At 40.2% G+C, this 13,218-nt stretch overlaps 1 protein-coding gene across 4 annotated transcripts in view; it reads right to left on the bottom strand.

Moving 5' to 3' along the window:
- The window catches only part of SYNE2 (spectrin repeat containing nuclear envelope protein 2), a 307,352-nt gene that overhangs the window by 115,442 nt on the left and 178,692 nt on the right, over positions 1–13,218 (bottom strand). For all 4 annotated transcript variants that reach the window (XM_045810585.2, XM_045810589.2, XM_045810586.2 and 1 more), the window contains 6 exons: positions 12,953–13,218; positions 10,720–10,888; positions 8,198–8,353; positions 5,440–5,580; positions 3,635–3,817; positions 2,751–2,888 (listed from right to left, as the gene is read on the bottom strand). In XM_045810585.2, the coding sequence (XP_045666541.2) occupies positions 2,751–2,888; positions 3,635–3,817; positions 5,440–5,580; positions 8,198–8,353; positions 10,720–10,888; positions 12,953–13,218 (1,053 nt within the window). The remainder of the gene's footprint in view (positions 1–2,750; positions 2,889–3,634; positions 3,818–5,439; positions 5,581–8,197; positions 8,354–10,719; positions 10,889–12,952) is intronic.

Raw genomic sequence — 13,218 nt, 5'->3', positions numbered from 1 at the left:
AAAGAAAGAACTAACTATATACATTAACAAGCCGGATGAATCTTGAAAACATTATGCCAGGTAAAAGAAGTCAAGTACAAAAGGTATATACTGTATGATTCCATTTATAGGACATGGTGGAAAAGGCCAAACTATATTAATAGAAAACAATGAGTAAGTGATTGTAAGGGCTAAACATCGGTGAAAGGGGACTGATGCAGGAGACAGAGGAAACTTTTGGGGGTAATGGAGATGTCCCTTTATATTGATGGTAGTGGTGGTTACACAATTGTATATCTTCATCAAAACTCATCTAGTGGCACACTTAAAACAGGTGTATTTTGGTGCACCTGGCTGGCTCAGCTGATGGTGCATGCAATTCTTGATCTCGGGGCTGTGAGTTTATATATATACTTTATATATATAATATATATACACGTATATATACATATATACACATATGTGTGTATATATACATATACATATGTATATATGTGGTGTATCTTACTATATGCAAATTATACCTCGATGAAATTTATTTTAAAAAAGTTGTTTCTATTTTTACAATGACAATTTTTGTTTCAATAATTCTTAATTAGAATAGCAGTCTTTCTGGAATTATCTTTGGGTTGTTAAAACCTACTTTAACAAATACAATCCAGGTAGAAGGTTATAGTGCCATTAAAACAGAAAACTTAGTTGGGAGTTTTGACACTTCTTTGAGAAGACATTTAAGAAATCAATGCCTGGTAATGCTAGAAAAATGGAAAAGCATATCTTAAAAATAGGACTACTATTTTCAAAATACGGAAAAATGGGATAGTCACATATGACTAGTTGTTTGAGACTTATTTCCCACTGGAGGATTTATGAGGACGTTTCCTGTGGTAAATCAGCCTTCTCTTGTGCCTAATTCCTCCAGCTCGTACACCAGAGTTCACTAAGTTCTAGTTCATAAACTAAGGCCAGCAAATTAGGATGTTCTGAACAGTTCAAGAGATCTTTCCACACACGACATTTATGTCAGTAAAAGGTAGCAAAAGCAGAATGCTTTTGCCTGAGTTCACTCTTGAAAAAAAATTTTTTTTTAAACTCAGAACAAGCATCTGAGGAAAAAGAGTACTGATTTCTCTCTTCTGTCTTTGCAAATTCCTTGAAAATGGTGACAAATACAGGCAATTTAAAATACAGGAGGACATGGTGACGGGCACATGGAAAGCCAGCCTGAGAGGTGGGGCCAGAAATCACAGGCAAGGGGAAGAGGAAAAACAGGCAGGCAAAAGGCAGCATCTTTCGAACTGTTATGACAGGGCAAAACGGGCTAACATATCGCAAACATCAGGGAGGCATGAAGTCAGCTGTTCCCTTGGGAACACACTGTGCTATTCTGAAGATATAAAAAGGAGCTGGATCAAAGTTGAGGTCTGATTATTCCAAAAACTGCGACAGAATAAACCTTTTCCTAAGAGATTCTTTCTTGTGGTTGAATACTGAGAGAAGGAAATATGTCCTCACAGTAAAACTTTAGCCAATACTTGGCATCTGGAAGATCTCTTGCAGTCATTGCCCCGAGTAGGAAAATACCCTCATTTGTTTTGTCTTTGTGAGCTAGTATGGAGATATCGGGCACCAAAAAGGACAGAACATTTGGAATCACAGCATGCGGTAACTGGAAGGAGCTACAGATCAGTTTTCTTTTTTTTTTTTTAAGATTTTATTTATTTATTCGACAGAGATAGAGACAGCCAGCGAGAGAGGGAACACAGCAGGGGGAGTGGGAGAGGAAGAAGCAGGCTCATAGCAGAGGAGCCTGATGTGGGGCTCGATCCCACAACGCCGGGATCACGCCCTGAGCCGAAGGCAGAAGCTTAACCGCTGTGCCACCCAGGCGCCCCTACAGATCAGTTTTCTAATGCTGTGTAACTAATTACCACAAATTTCATGGCTTGAAAAAAAACAAATGTATTATCTCTTGGTTTCCATAGCCTGAGAGTATAGACATAGCTTAGGAGGGTCCTTAGCTATCAAAGGCTATCACAAGGCTGTTATCAAGGTGCCATTTGGGGCGCAGGTGTCTCTCCCAAGTTCACTCAGGTTGTTGGGAGAATTCAATCATAGGGCTGATCTCAGTTTTCCTGCTGGCTGCTGACTGGGGGGTCACTCTCAGCTTCTGAAGGCTGCCCGAGGGTCCTAGCCCCATGGCCCTCCCCTAATATCACAGCTTACCTCATCAAGCCAGCTGTTGAACTCCCCAGCGTGCTCTCAGGGAGTCTTATAATCATATAACCATGCATTCATGGGAATGACGAACCCATTACCTCAACCATATACTGTCACCTAATTAATAGTGTGGCTAATGCATCACTCACTCTCCTATCCCCGCCTATGCTCAGCAGGATGGGGTTATACAGTTGTGCACACCAGGGGACAGCAATACTGGGAGCCCTCTCAGAATTCTGTTGACCAAAACCATCAACACCAATCATGCAACATTCTTACTTCACAGATGGAGGAAAACTGAGGCCCACAGAGGAAAACAGTAAATTACCCAAAGAGTCACGTAGTAGTTACCAGGACAGAAAGAACTAGATCCTGTCTGCAAACTTTCTGTCCAGAGCCTGCCACTCTCCCAAGCTTCTTTCTGCCATCTGCCATGGTTGAAAATAAGGTTGTTTTTCAGGAAAGAAGGGGAAAAAAGCAGGATAGCCAGCTAGACCACGAATCATCATGCAGATTCTAGGACCCTCAGGGAACACCGAAAGAACACTTACCTGAAGGGTGCTGGCGTGCTGACTCAGCGCCTTCGAAGAATCATAGTCCGCAGGATTAGCCAGCAGACGGCTGGTGTTTTCTACCCAGGCCTCTGTACTCCTCAAAAGGTCGTGATATTCCTCCATCTTGACTGTGGCCTGTGAAAGAGAGGCCGTAGCAGAGAGTCTGACGCCTTCTACTTGAGTCAAATGAGTCTCGAATGAAGCATTTGTTACTACTCATCAGGCCGGGCCGGCAGTATTCACCCACCCCCTCCCGGTTTTGAGCTTTTTTTTAAGACTATTAATCATGACCATAGGTGGAAAGGACGTAAGAAGTTCTACCCTAATGCTGTGGGTCTCAGTAACAGTTCCCACGTAGCCTTGCAACTAGTCTGGTTCCCATTTTACGCTTCATTCTCAAAACTGGATTTGTGCTTTGTCCTCCCGTACAGGGCCTTGTCCCCTAATATCCCAGTTCCTCTGGGACTAGGCTACATGTACAGCTCACCCACCACGACCCCTACTTGGAAAGGCGGGAGACAGCATCTTGTTCCTGAATGACATACTTTCTTGTGGCTGGCTCCCCCCAGGGACTCTTGAGATGGCCTGTCACAAACGCCCATGACCAACTAGGAAGCCCAATGCTCAGCTGGTCTCCAGGTGCAGTCCGGCCTCTGTCTGGATACTTGCTTCCGTCTGTCCAGTCAGACCTCCTGCCGGTGTCAGCAGTTAAATCATCCTCCCCGTGCCCACCTGAACCTCTCCTGTGGCTCTAGCTTCAGAACCTAAAACTGGCAATTCAAGGGAAACTGGCTGCCTCTAAGTATTTATTTTCGTTTTGTTTCAAAGCCTTCTCAATAGCACGACAAGCCAAGGGTAGTGATCACGTGTTACCGTGGTACCTTATTCAGCTGTGAGGTTCTAGATTCTGCTCTCTGTGAGACTTGCTGATATTGTTGGAAAGGAATCATCAGGTTATCCATCCATTCTTGAGCCTGTCCGGGATCCTGTTCAACAATGTCCTGCACTTCGGAATCCAGCTCATTGAGCCTGGAACGCCAGAGGTCTAGCTCGTCCCACATTTTCTGGAGAAGGAAATCGGAAGTCACTCTGCATGCAGACGTCCTGGCTCATTGTGTGAATTCTTAGTTTCTGCACTGTATTTGCACTTGCGAATGCTACCAAGACAACATCACAGGTGTGCTATTTCACTTATGCCCAGAAACCACTTGTGACCTAAATTGAAAAACACCTTTTCTGAGGTCTCTTAGTCTAATGGTATTCGTTTCAGGTACAGAATTAGCTGCAAGGGTACAGAAAGACCTGGACATTTCCAGAGACAAATGACACCAAACAAGGTCAATATAACCCCGCTCTTTCAAGAGTGATGAGGTAACATTGTTATACCCAAATCTTTTTAGACCAATAGATATATGTGTGTGTGCATGTATTTAATCTAGAATATAATTTTTATTAAGTGTAAAAATAGGGGTGTGGGTGGCTTAGTTGGTTTTAGCTCAGGTCTTGATCTCAGGGTCTTGAGTTCAAGCCCCACATTAGGCTCCATGCTGGGTATGGAGCTTGCTTTTTAAAAAAAAAAAAGTGTAAAAATAAAACTAACAAAAAGAAAATAACTGTTTTGACTCAGGATTAATGCAGTGGCAAAAAATTCTAGTGACTGCTCTTGGCTCAAGAAACCAACAGACTGGATTCAAAACCTGGTCTTGTGTGGTCAGAGGAACTTTCAAAGGTAAAATATTCAATTCTTACTTAATATTTGCTTAACAACTAAATTTTTAGAAATAGGAAATATGGACTGGTTAAATTAGGTTTCTCTACTTATTAAGAATCAAGATTTTGTCCAATGGTGAGGCATATTCTGACCTATTTTTAAAAGTCTCCATTCATATTAGAATACTTCCTTGAAATGCAGATTAGAGTAAGAATGCTTTCCACATGCAGAAGTTTACTAGGGAGTTAATAGTAGAAAATCATGCTTATGTACAGTTTTACCTAACACTTGCTTTCCTAAGATATTTTACAAGGGAAATAAATTTGGAATTTCTATTTTCCTGCTTCCCCTTGTAGTCTAAAGAAAAGTTGTTAATTCCATTCAGATCCTATTGAAATATATTTTTTTAATCAAACACGTTTCAGAAACGTTCCGTATTATATTTCCCATGTTAATTCACGTTAGAAAACAAAGACTCCGAGAAATGCTCATAGAAACATGTTAGCAAAATATCAGTCTTTCCAGGATAAGGTCCTTACTCTCCTTTACTTGTGAAAAGGCTAACAATCACAGGCTTTCAGGGGTTCGGGCATATTCCCACCATGGAAAAATTGAGAACAGTTCTTGGGGCGCCTGGGTGGCCCAGTTAAGTGTCCACCTCTTGGTTTCGGCTCAGGTCATGATCTCAGGATTGTGAGGTTGTGCTCTGGGCATGGAGCCTGCTTGGCAGTCTCTCTCTCTCTCTCTCTCTCTCTCTCCCTCTCCCTCTGACCCCCATTCCAAGAAAACAACAACTGAGAACAGTTCTTAAATGCAACTTTCTCCACCAAACCTCTGCAGGTGACACTCAATAAGGGGGACCCTGTGAATGTGGGTTAGGATCTCTGTGCTTTGGATTCATCCACAGAGCACACCATGATGACGGGGGAGCAGGAGGAAAGCCAAAAGCTGGGGGGAATTAAAGGAGAATGTTACCTTCTGAATTTCTTGAGCTTTCTCAATATTTTTGCTTTTCTGCTGCAACATCTTTTCAACATTGTAGAGGCCATTGTTAATTTCATCTATTTTTCTACTCATTGTATATGAGGGTGAGCTTTTCAAAACTTCGTTGCTTATCTGTTACAGTGAAAGAAAGACACATTTGGCTCACAGATGTCTTCTATACTCTATTCACAGTTTCAGGTGATAAAACGGATAGTCATGCTGTTATGCGATTTTACTTAAAAATTTTACTTTACTTAAAAATCTTTTAAAGGCTAGGGGGAATATCCCAAACAATTCGAGCTAGTACGTTAATTAGAGGGTAGATTAGCGGACTAGGACATGGTGGCTGTGCTCACTTGACCTTTTAAATCCAATCTAAAAAAAAAGGAAAAGAAGGGGCGCCTGGGTGGCGCAGTCATTAAGCGTCTGCCTTCGGCTCAGGGCGTGATCCCAGCGTTATGGGATCGAGCCCCACATCAGGCTCCTCTGCTGTGAGCCTGCTTCTTCCTCTCCCACTCCCCCTGCTTGTGTTCTCTCTCTCGCTGGCTGTCTCTGTCAAATAAATAAATAAAATCTTAAAAAAAAAAAAATAAAAAAACAAATAAAGGAAAAGAAAATCAACAAACAAAAATTTGTTGAATGTAATCCACGGCATGCACTACAGATCTGTGCTGAGTTGGGCAAAACTACTGAGTGTACTGCCTGAGACATACCCCAATGGAGCAAATGATATGAAGAAATTCAAGGGAGATAAATTATTCATCATACAGTCTCTCATTTTATGAGAAAGACCTCTGCACAGAACTGTTTTCAATAAAACCTAACTTATTCTCAAGCTGACGTAAAAAAATGTAATTCCCACCATAATATTCATTTGGGTGAAATAACCTTCTAAAACTCGCTCTTTCTTGAGAATGCACAAAGCTTAGTTTTTCTCTGTGTGAATGTTTCTAGTGTATGTTTTCACAGCAATCAGAAATCTAGCTGCTGAACAGTGTAATTTTTTTATCTGAATGATTTTCTTAAGAAAATAACTTGGGCTAGGAAAGATAACAGATGAATGTTGAATGTGTCATTTTTCAAATACCTGATTAGTTCTTGTTGGGCTTTTTTTGTTGTTGTTGTTGGGTTTTTTTTAGGCTATGTTGATAAGGCTTTCTCCCAGCAGCCATTAAATAACCAAATAATACCTTATGTTTTGCATAATCCTTTAACCCTTTTAAAAACCACTACATCTGTATAACCAGTAAGACTAAAACCTTTCAATGAAGAAACTAGACACAGACTAATTGACTTGCTTAAGGTCACATATTAAGGCAGCAGTTGAACTTCTCCTGCGAAGCCCCAAGGCACCAGACTCTGGAGCTCCCAGGCTCTTTTTCACATTTCAGGATGTTGATACTTCTATAAAATGTTTTTATTCCACAGACCATCAGGCAGTCGAGATTTTTAGAAAAAAACAAAACAAAACAAAACAAAACAAAACTAATCCTATGTTAGTTTTCAAATTGCTGTAATAGCTCTTTATTGCTATGTAACAAATTACTACAAAGTGAAGTTTTCTGATACTTGGGGCAGTTACTCTCTTGGCAGAAAAGCATATAATTTAGGTACATTAGGAGACCATGATTTAGGAAAAGTAAGCAGCCCTCCGAATTACACCAAATGGTTCTATGTCTGCCCGGATCCTGCAGACACACCAAATAATAACAATCAGTTGCTATTTGTTACAAATATACAAGTTACCGTTGAAACCTTTCAACCCCTAAATTTAAGATTGATTTTGATTATACACTTTGTTAGGGATTGTCACAGGAAGTATTCATGGAAACAAATTTAGTTGTTCTCAAAAACTTAAGTATTCTCTTAGAATCAATAGTGCGTGATTCTTGAGAAAGTACCTCATAACAGATTTTCGTGTCAAATCAACAGAATTTGTTATAAATGTGTATTAGGAGCTTACATGTTTTTTCATGGTTCAGATTTTCCTGAGAAATCTGTCAAAGAAGTTAGCTGAGTTTGAAAGACGATTTTTTTGTGTGTGTTTGCATTTAAAATCTATTTTATTAAGTTACAGGTACTCCAGATCTCAAAAAGCAGTATGAAAAATCCTTCTGGGGATGCTGGACCAAACAGAATTTTGTTCTGTTGGGATATAAGCGGCCTTGCTATAATCCAATAAATTTGTCTTGCTAAACTCCTGGGTCTCCAGTTCTATGAAGCACTTCCCATTCTGTTCCAACCTTCCGATTCATCCGTCTGGGGATAAAGATTTGCTCAGGTGTGTTTTATGAGAACTGTGTTGCCACCATCAAAAAGATACTGTGTGTTAAATGCTCTTCCTAGTGAGTTGTGAAATTTATATTCTTATTGTCCTTGGCTGCAATTTCAAAACGTTCACAGGGAACAAGTTTTACAGCAAAGGATTATTCATTCCAATATTTTAAAGTGATTCTCCAGTTAAAAGAAAAAGCCAACTAAAAGCTAATCTATAATTCTACTTTTAAATACAAGAGAAGAAAAACTAAGCACCTTGACAACTAAAAATAAACACATTACCTAATTCTGTTATCTGTCACTTATTAGAGCAATTTCATCTCCGTATTCAATACACAAAATTATCACTTATCTAAACTCTATAAAAACAGTCATAGCTGAAATCAGGGCAAATGAAAATGTGACATTACATGATCTTTCCTTTATATCCATTCAACTCAAAAATAGTAACACTAGTACAAACGATTATTACCTTCTCATCTATGTCTTCTAAAGCTTTTCTGCACTCTTCCACCTGGGATTCAATCTCTGCAGGGACTAGCGTGTACATTTCAGAATACTTGATTCGCAGTTTTTCCATAATATTCTCGAAAGTTAGCTTCCCTTTCTTAAAAATGCTTTGAAGCTCCTACAATCATCAAGAGAGTTTCAAATAGGCACAGAACAGGGAAAAAGTTAAAAGTGAAAGCAGCTTTCCCGCACATCCTTATGATTTAAATAAGCACACTTTGCATGACAAAGCCTCTCTACTGATACAAGCCGATTAAGCCTAAGAGATACTCAGTTTGGTCAGATGATGCTTTCTCGTTTGTAAGAATTAAACTTGATACCTCTTCGTAGTGTCAGACCATTGTCCTCAAAAGACATTACAACAGCTCCCACTTCTAAAGTACCCCTAGGATTTAACTATCTCAGTTGCAGTCTTGATCTAAAAAGCTCCAAGTAGCAAAAAAGTTTCAAAGAAGTTTTGTTGTTGTTGTTATTAACTTGTTGCCATTTTTGCTTCTTCCTACATTATTATCACAATGATTCAAGGCCACTAAAAGCCCTAGGCTTGAAGCACAAGTGTCTGCTTTCATGTAATTAGACAGCCCAGCAGAGCCCGACGTCTTTCAAAAGGGAGGGTTCCAGTTCCCTGCAAAGAATGTGGGTTTTCGGAGATAAAAGAAACCTGAACAAATAGTCTATTGGTTGCGGCCTAGAAACAAAATCTGATCTACGTTCTCCTGCACTAATTATAAAGGAGAAACTCATTTGTTTGGGAAAGTTTCCCAAAGAGCAAGTGGAAAAATACGTCTTGACTTTACTGTGGCTTTTGGGGGTTTGTTTTGTTTTTACAGTAGCTGTTCAGTGGCATTATTCGTGGTAATGGGTTGAGTCACCGCACTGAAGAACGATTACAATTTGAACGACTCCATGATGTGTCACTGTTTTCTTTTTCTTAACCCTCAACGGAAAACAAATCTAGAGCTGGAGTTAACAATGCCATTGGAAGGTGGAGTTTGAAGTACGCTGCCATCCTGTTTTATCTGGACCTCGTCAGAGCACTGGTCTTTACTCAGAGCTACGCATAGATGGCAGCCCCACGGCTGTGAGGAAAAGTTCCCTCTGCCCACACGGACAGCGCGTGACTCTCAAGTAAACTTCCAAATGCCGGTTTTGCTTGTTACCATTGGACCGGAATCATTCGTAAAAAATGAGGTCCCCAGATATCACAGGGGCATGGGCACAGCTCTTGTGATAGCATGATTTAAAAGATATATTTGGTCTTCATTCCTGGTTCCTGAACAGCTTCTAAGACCCTTGGAATTTCCTGGATAGGAGTAAGAGGAGTATCTTTTGTTATTCATAACAAGCCCTTTTCAACCATACCTGAGTTTATTATACTAATGAATGACTCTTGGGGGGTGGGGGGTGGTGCTCTAGATAGATTCAAGCTGGGGCCTGGTCGCCAGAGGAACCAATCCTGTGATTAGAGGGTTAGAACTTTCAGCCCCAATTCCCAACCTCTAGGGCGGGGTGAGGAGCTGAAGGTTGAGTTAATTATCAACGGCAATGATTTAACCAACCATGCCTACATAATGGAACTACCATAAACAATGATTTAACCAACCATGCCTACATAATGGAACTACCATAAACAATGATTTAACCAACCATGCCTACATAATGGAACTACCATAAACCCCCGAATCAGCCAGGTGTGGAGAATCTGGAGTTGATGCTGGGAGAGTGGCACATCCACAGAAGGCCTGGTCTGAGAGACTTCCCCCTTACCTTGCTCTATGCATCTCTTTTATTGGCTGATTCCAAGTTGTATCCTCTACCAGTAATAGCAAAGTGTTTTCCTGACTTCTATAAGCCATTCTAGTAAATTATTAAGCCTGAGGAGGGGGTCATGGGAACCCCTGATTGATAGCGAGTCAGTCAGAATTACAGGAGGCCCAGGACTTGTGATTAGCTTTTGAAGTGGGGTGGTCTTGTGGAAGTGAGCCCTTAATCTGTGTGGTCCGTGCTAGCTCTTGCTAGTCAGTGTTACAGTTGAACTGAATTGTAGGACACCTAGTGGGCTTCCAGAGACTTGGGGAAAAAACCCCACACGTTTGGTACCGGAAATGTTGTGAGTAAAAGCAGTTGCACCCCTATCAGAGATAAATCATAAACCCTACTAAAGTCAGTACTCTGACACCCTACTCAGTCATGCTCTGGGGCCCCTTTTCACCAAAGACACCTGAAAAGCCACTGAAAAAGGGCTGTTTGGTCCAGAAGGGCCTATCTCCCTGCTCTCAACTTTATTCTCTGCACTCTATCCATAGTGATCTCTAATGGCTTAGCCCACACCATGCCACAGGGCCTTTGCACGTGCTTTCCTCTCTCCTGGACCACTCTCTCCACTCTAGTCACAAAGTTACCTCTGCACCAAGGGCTTTGGATTCAAGATTGCAGACCTGTGTCGGCCACATTCACTGGCTCCTCACCTCATTCCTCACTTACCTCAAACTGTTCTGCCTTTTCTGGGTGATCTTGTAAGTCCATATTTTGGAAAGAAGTTGCAGTCTGTCGAAATAAATTCTTCAAAGTAATTATTTCTTTTGTGAAAGAATGTCTTTCTTGGATTTCACTCTCCATCAATTCCTTATTTTCTTGAGCTTTCTGAAAAAGCCTAACATATAACAGCAAAATAAAATTGTTTCTCTATCCTGCTCTCTTGTGAGATAGTTTTATTTCAACAATTAACACAATGTCTTCATAGTTCAAAAAAGATTTTTTTTCCTGAGCAAAAAGTACCAGTTTTCAATAATTTATTTACTACACATATGAACATCTACCAGATTCTATCACTCAATGAAAAACCTCTCTAAACTTCATCTCAAAATATCCTCGTTTCACACTTTACTTTCCAATTGCTCTCTCCATCCTACTTTTCTCCATGTGATCCTTGAGTTCAACTGAATATAACGTAGAGGTGAGAATGGGGTCATGGGCAGGCTTTCGGGGATAGATGACCCCATTAGCCTTTTTATCTCAGCTGACCCCGTTTGCTGTGGATGTAGCCACCTTACTAGTAGAGAAGTTTAAGAGGGTACAATCTTTCCTGAGAGCTATTTGGTAAGTATTTCTAGCCGTAAATATATTATATCCTTTGACCCAATCCTTCTACTTCTTGGCATCTTTCTCAAAGAATTATCACAGATGCAGACAGAGATTCTAGCATAAGAATGTTCACTACAGTGTTTTTACAAAAGTAAAACAAAAAAATTACATATAATTTAAAGGTTTTATATGAGGGCTTTGGTTAAATAAATTATGGCATATTCACATGTGAAATATTACATAGTTATGTTTTAAGGAACATTTAATGGCATAGGTGAATTAACATGATATGCTGAAAAATCACTTAGACAAAAAAACAGTATAGTATTATGATCATAATTTGTTTAAAAATACAATCATAGTGGGGCGCCCGGGTGGCACAGCGGTTAAGCATCTGCCTTTGGCTCAGGGTGTGATCCCGGCGTTGTGGGATCGAGCCCCACATCAGGCTCCTCCACTATGAGCCTGCTTCTTCCTCTCCCACTCCCCCTGCTTGTGTTCCCTCTCTCGCTGGCTGTCTCTCTGTCAAATAAATAAATAAAATCTTTTAAAAAAAATACAATCATAGTAAAAATATGAGGAGTGACTGGCAGTGATTATTGTTGAATGGTAAAATTAAAGAGGAATGTATATTAATCTAATTTTCCACATTCCCTGACCTTCCTATAGTGAATATATATTACTAAAATAGAAAAACAGCAAACATTGGGAAAAAAATTCAAAGGACAGTCACCCTCAGTAATACCAGGATGGAGAACACATGCTTGTTTTTATTGTTATTAATCTTTTCCATCCCTCCTCCCCCCCCCCCCCGGACTTTTTTTGAGTATAGTTGACACACAATGTTACGTTCGTTTCTGGTGTACTATCTAGTGATTTGACGGGTCTATACATTATTCTGTGCTCACAAGTATAACTACCACCTGTCCCATTACACCGCTATTACAATTGACTGTATTCCTTATGGCCTGCTTTTTATCCCCATGACTTACTCATTCTGTACCTGAAGGCCTGTATCTCCCCCTCCCCCTCACCCATTTGGCCCATCCCATACCTCCCTCCCCTCCAGTTCTGCTTTTTGTTCATTTATTCATTTGTTTAAAGATCCAGTTTATGAGTGGAAACATATGGTATTTGTCTTTCTTGGATTGACTTATTTCACTTAGTGTAATACCCTCTAGGTCCGTTCATGTTGTCTCAAGTGGCATGATCTCACCCTTTTCTATGGCTGTGTAATATTTCATTGGGGACATATACCATATTTTCCTTATCTTTTTGTCTACTGATAGACACTTGGGTTGTTTCCATGTCTTGGCTATTGTAAATAAAGCTGCAATAAACATGGGGCGCATGTATCTTTCGAGATACCGTTTTCATTTTCCCTGGGCAAATACCCAATAGTGGAATTATGAGGGCATATGGTATTTCTATTTTTAATTTTGTGAGGAACCTCCATACTGTTTTCCACAGTGGAAGTACCATTCCACCCTTTCTATACTCTTCTGTGTTAACCCAATTCTATCATATCCTTTGTCATTATGCTATATTTTTATATTTTCAAAATTCAGTATTTTCTAAATCTTAAGGCTGAACTGTCAGGCACGTTTCCTTAATAGTTTTTCATAAGTCTTACTTGTTGCATCGTTCTTGCATCGAGGTAATCTCTTGAAATGCTGGAATTGTTTCTATAGCTTCTAAGCTTTTGGGAACATTCTGGATACTTCTCATGCGATGAAGAAGTAAGGTCAGTAACAGCTGCTGCTTCTCCACATTTTCTTGGTAACGGCATAAAGAGTCTTGCAGCTCACAGAGCTCCTCTGTAGTGGCCGCCTCTTTTGTTTTCGAAATTTCAGGGAGATCTTCTTGAAGATTATCTAAAATAATTGCTTCTCGTTCAAT

This window comes from Ursus americanus, chromosome 26 (genome assembly GCF_024610735.1).
Source record: "Ursus americanus isolate L20-20 chromosome 26, mUrsAme1.1.p, whole genome shotgun sequence".
NCBI lineage: Eukaryota > Metazoa > Chordata > Mammalia > Carnivora > Ursidae > Ursus > Ursus americanus.
This window is presented reverse-complemented; position numbering and strand designations above follow the sequence as displayed.